Source organism: Protobothrops mucrosquamatus, unplaced genomic scaffold (assembly GCF_001527695.2).
Source record: "Protobothrops mucrosquamatus isolate PMUCROS unplaced genomic scaffold, P.Mucros_1.0 scaffold5304, whole genome shotgun sequence".
NCBI classification, from domain to species: domain Eukaryota; kingdom Metazoa; phylum Chordata; class Lepidosauria; order Squamata; family Viperidae; genus Protobothrops; species Protobothrops mucrosquamatus.
This window is the reverse complement of record NW_015391170.1, coordinates 52,844-57,736: the sequence shown is the minus strand read 5'-3', so window position 1 is coordinate 57,736 and position 4,893 is coordinate 52,844. Positions and strand designations below refer to the sequence as shown.

Sequence of the window (4,893 nt, the reverse complement as noted above, 5' to 3'; positions counted from 1 at the left end):
CAAGTTGATTGGAAGATGTGAACCATGACCCTACAATAAGGGAGTGGACAATGTCTGGAATGCTAGGCGTACCGGAAGTGATAAGCAGTTCTAAGCATTCCTCCATGCCGTGCTGATGTGTTTTAACATTAATAAAAGCTTTTAGGAGAAAACATGCCTGAAAGTCCTTTTAAGTGTTTCATTACTCAGACACATGACACAAGTGTTTGATCTGCAGTTTTTGCCATTTGTTGTTGCCAGGGTCTCCAAAAATAATAGGCTACCAAAGAATTAAATAAGATCTTTCTTCCACAAGAGAAAAACCGCCAGATCCCAAGAGAAAAAGGCATTTTACGGGGAGATGCTGGGCATCTGCTCCTTCTGGAAATTGTGGAATATTTAAGGGGAACCAACACAGATTTTGTTCTCCGCATATTCAGTCTGGAATTCATTTTTACTCCTAAATTCTTCCCTGCAAACCTAGGAGGATAATTAACTGTTCATAAAAAAATCCCAACCAGATCCCCAGGATTAAATTACAAATAACCAAACCTTTAAAAATGGCATGTTCTTAAACATTATATAATTAGCTCTTCATCAGAGAATCCCTCAACGGAGAAAAACGTTGTTAGCAAAAGTTCTCTGAGCTGGAGTGGATCTATGAAGGACCCTCTTGGGGGGGGGCTCACTCAGCCCCCCCCCATTAATCCACCCAAGAGTTGTGCCATTTGCTGAAGGAGGAGATCAAGAGGGATCCCTTCCAAGGCTCTTCTGTGATCCTGGGATCTGCCTGATCTCCTCAGCTACCTTCCCTTTCCCCAAGATCTCTCCCCCCCCCAGATCCTTTCCGCCCTCCCTGTCCAGAATGGGGCAACTCACTGCAGGACAATTCAACAATTTTATTCAATTATTTAAAATAATTTTAAAAATGTTTTTTTTTAATTTTTGTCCTTCACATTTCATTTCTTTCCTCCATCGGTCTTCTTTCTTTCCTGATTTTCCTTCTCCATTTCTTCCATATTGTGTAACTTTTGTGCTGCGTTGAGTTGGCTGAGTTGTCCTAGACCCCTCCCTGCCCCCCTCATCCCAGGCAGGAGGGTCAGACCCCTCCCCACCTCCTTCCCGGGGGGGGGGAAATGGGGCTGGAAGGGAGGCCGAACGGCTGCAGGGAGAGGTTGTGGGGGGGGGAACGTGAGCAGAAAAAAACCAAAGGTTCAAGTACAGATTAGGCGAAATCTGGCTCAAAATCAGGGGGTCCTAATGGGGACCCTCACACTGGAGGTAGTTGTTGAATTCAGAAGCAATCCCCCCTCCCCCCTCACACGTCCTGTTTCTCCCCCTCTTTTAACTATAATTTTATCTTGACTGGGAATTCCATTTTGATTGCTATAGAAATATTTATCTGTTGGGATTTTAATGTTTTAATGCTGTAAGCCAAGGCTTTTCAACCTTTTCACCGACTGTACCACTTTTAGGATATGGCAATATTCGAGTGCCACCCAGCAAGGTGTCAAAAAATTAACTAAAAAACTTTGTTCAAAGTTGCAATTGCACTGAAATGACTTATGACCATTTTTCACACATACGACCATTGCAGCATGCCCAGGATCATGTGATTTATATTTGGATGCTTGGCAGTGGATTCATATTTATGATGGTCACAGTGTCCCAGGGTCATGTGATCCCCTTTTGCAACCTTTTGACAAGCAAAGTCATTGGCAGGGCTGCTGGCTTCCTTCCCTCCCTCCCTCCCTCCCTCCCTGCTTCCCTCCTTCCCTGCCTCCCTCTTTCTCATTCCCATCTCCTTCTGAAGGAAGAATTTGAAAACCTCCCCCCCCCCAATTTCCCTTCTTCCATATATTCATTGAACAAGGAAAAGCCTCCAGAGACAGAAAAGACAAGCCATTGAGGGAACTAGCTTAAAAAGGCGCATTCCCCTTTAAGAATTAGCTACTGGCTAGAAAGGAAAGTTAAGGAGCGCACTGGGCACTTAAGGAAGAAAAATAAATGTAGTAAGTATGGCTGCTGGCTAAGGCAGCCTCCCCAAATGGCTCCATTCGTAAGTAAAGGAATGCTAAAGGCAAAATCCATTCAGGAGAAAAATACTTCAATATCCCTTGCAGCAAAACTTACAGCTAACAATAGCAGAGCAGTAGAAGCTAACATGAGACATCAGCCAAATAGAAATTGCCAAACACTCCTTAAGAACAAAAAGCCCCCATTGTACAAACCCCAGAACTTCAAAGTCACAAAAGCACATAAGAATCCTTCCACTCTCCATCTCCCTCCTTGCCTCACCTCCAGCCTGTGCTGCCTTTCTTCATTGCTGCCTTTCTTCATTCCTCATGGAGGGCAACCCCTCCGCCCTACGTTCCTTGCCTCTTGGTTGCTGCCAGCACATGTGACTGCCACAGAAGTTGTAGATCCACTTGTAGCCGGCCTGCTTGGTCTCCTCTCCTCTCCCCCCACCCTCCTTCTTCTTTCCCTTCCGTGCAGCTAGAGCTGACTCCTCCTCCTCCCAAGGCCATTTCTTTTTCTCTCTCTCCTTCTCCCGGCCCAAACTGCCTCCTTTTATAGCATCTCCTGTCTCCACGCCCTCCTCCTCCTTTCTCATGGGAGAGGGGGGTGAGCTGGAAGTGAGCCTGGGGCCTTTTCCTCGCCCCAGCCACTCTGCAGCTCCAGAGGACTCTCTCACAGTAAGTCCTTGCCTGCGCTGGCTCGTTCCCTCCCCCACTACACTTGGCTGGGCAGGGCAGCGTACCATCTGTCATGTCCTCATGTACCACAAGTGGTACACGTACCACCGGGTGAAAAGCCCTGCTGTGAGCTGCCAAGAGTCATTTTATCATGAGATGGTGGCAAATAAATTTAATAAATAAATAAATGTTCTGGTATTATACCTATTTTTAAAAAATGTGGTTTTCTTTTGAATGGGATTTCTGCAATTCTCCAAAACATGTTGTGTGTGTCTTCCCCAGTCTCTTTCTGTCTCCCAAACATCTGGCAGGAAATTCCTTCCATCCTGGGGCATTTCCAACATTTATTCCTGTTGGACTTGTGCAATTTGATGATGGAAACTGATCCCAACCAGGAACAATGTATGTTTTTCCATCTTTCAGGGTCCTGTTTAATTTCTTGCTGCAATTTGCTTTGGAAATGAGTTAAAGCAAATAATATTTTCAGGAGTAAAAAGGGATCTTGGCCTGAACTAACCCACTTGGTCTCCCGTTCTGGCCCCTCCTGTGTCTCCCCCATGTCCTTCCTCCCCTCCAGCCAAGCCCACCGTCTCCATCTCCCCCACCAAGCTGGATCCTGCTTCCCCCAACACCATCCTCCTTTGCACCGCGAGGGGATTCTACCCCATGGAGATCGAGGTCCGGTGGCTGAAGAACGGGCGGCCGGAGGAGGAGGGCGTGGCCTTTGGGGAGGAGCTCCAGAACGGAGACTGGACCTACCAGCTCCAGGTGATGCTGGAGACCCAGCCCCAGCGGGGGGACGTCTACGCCTGCCAGGTGGGGCACACCAGCCTGGAGGCCCCCATCACCGTCCAGTGGGGTGAGCCCTTCCCCTCCCTCCCCTCCTGGTCTGGGGACCTCATCCTGCCCTGAGAAGGGGGGAGAGACCCTCCCTGTGGGGGGAGCTGGTATGCACACTCCTGGGGGGGGGAAGCTGGCCCTGATCCTCCTGCTCAGGGGAGGCTCCTTCTCCTTCCCCAGAGCCCCGTTCCTCCAACTCGGCCAGGAGCAAACTCTGGACGGGGATCGTGGCAGCCGTGATCGGGGTGATCTTTATTTATTTATTTATTTATTAATTCCATTTATATCCCGCCCTTCTCCCTGCGGACTCAGGGCGGCTGACAATCAAATAAAATACTAACATATTATACACCTAATTAAAATCGATTAAAAAGAAATATTTAAATTCGTCAAATTAAAAGTAATTAAAACCCCTTTAAAATCCCTTAGGCCAGTCCCGCTAGCTGGAACAACCACGTCTTGAGGGCGCGGCGGAAGGAAGGGAGATCAGGGATCACCCTGATCTCTGGGGGCAGTTCGTTCCAGAGGGCTCTCTTCTTTGCCATGGGGCTCTCCCTCCACCTGAAGAGCAAGACATGTGAGTCTGGGGGGCTGGATGAGAGGTTGTGGGGAGGGGACCATCCAAGGGAGGCCTCTCAGCAAGCTTAGCAGATGGCAAGGAGGCTCCCCTTGGAAATTTGCTTGGGAAATTCTGTTCTTTGAGAGTCTACTGTATAAGTGAGCATCTTGCAACCTATTATGGGCTATCCATGGGGAGGGCCCCCCCTGAGTCCTCCAGCCAATGAAGGGTCCTGATTGGGTCTTTTTCTCCTTCCAGCAACTCCCATCCAGCCTCCTGCAGGTGAGTTTCTCCTCAAGTTATAGATGCTTCTTTAACATTAGTTAATTGTTCCTTGTTTTTTTAAAAAAAATGTGCCTGAACAAAACCTCCTTGTTGTAGATACAACACATTTTTGAAATTTTGAGCAGCTTTTCCTTACAGAGACCTGAAAACAGTGCAATCAAAAACAAACACGTAGGGGAACACTAAAATCTGGCCCAGGATGTTTCCATGTTTTGGGAAATTGCAAAAGGAAGGGAAGTCTCCTTGTGACATTTCTCACAATTCCTGTCAAAGTGACACCTGCCTTTGCTGCCACGCCCCATCTTCTTTGTTAATATGAAAGGTTTGGGGGGGGGCTTCTCTTGATTAACTCCCTAATTAAGTCAATTGGAGAAAACTCCATCAGCCCCAGAAGATGAATTACTGGTCCTTTGCATCCTTGTCCTCCGTGAAAGGGGGGGCAATTCTCCCTCATTCTGTCCCTGCCTATCAACCACCCCCCTGCAGTATGGGTCTTCCTGGGGGGAGGGCTGTAAGAATAATATCTTAGTTACA

General features: G+C 47.8%; 1 protein-coding gene across 1 annotated transcript in view; it reads left to right on the top strand.

The window, feature by feature from the left end:
- LOC107299701 (DLA class II histocompatibility antigen, DR-1 beta chain-like) overlaps positions 1-3,790 on the top strand; it is a gene marked incomplete at its 5' end in the record, with an annotated part of 11,902 nt that extends 8,112 nt beyond the window's left edge. The window contains 2 exons of the mRNA XM_029286832.1: positions 3,253-3,534; positions 3,696-3,790. Of these exons, the coding sequence (XP_029142665.1) occupies positions 3,253-3,534; positions 3,696-3,790 (377 nt within the window). The remainder of the gene's footprint in view (positions 1-3,252; positions 3,535-3,695) is intronic.
- Between the last annotated feature and the right edge of the window lie 1,103 nt (positions 3,791-4,893).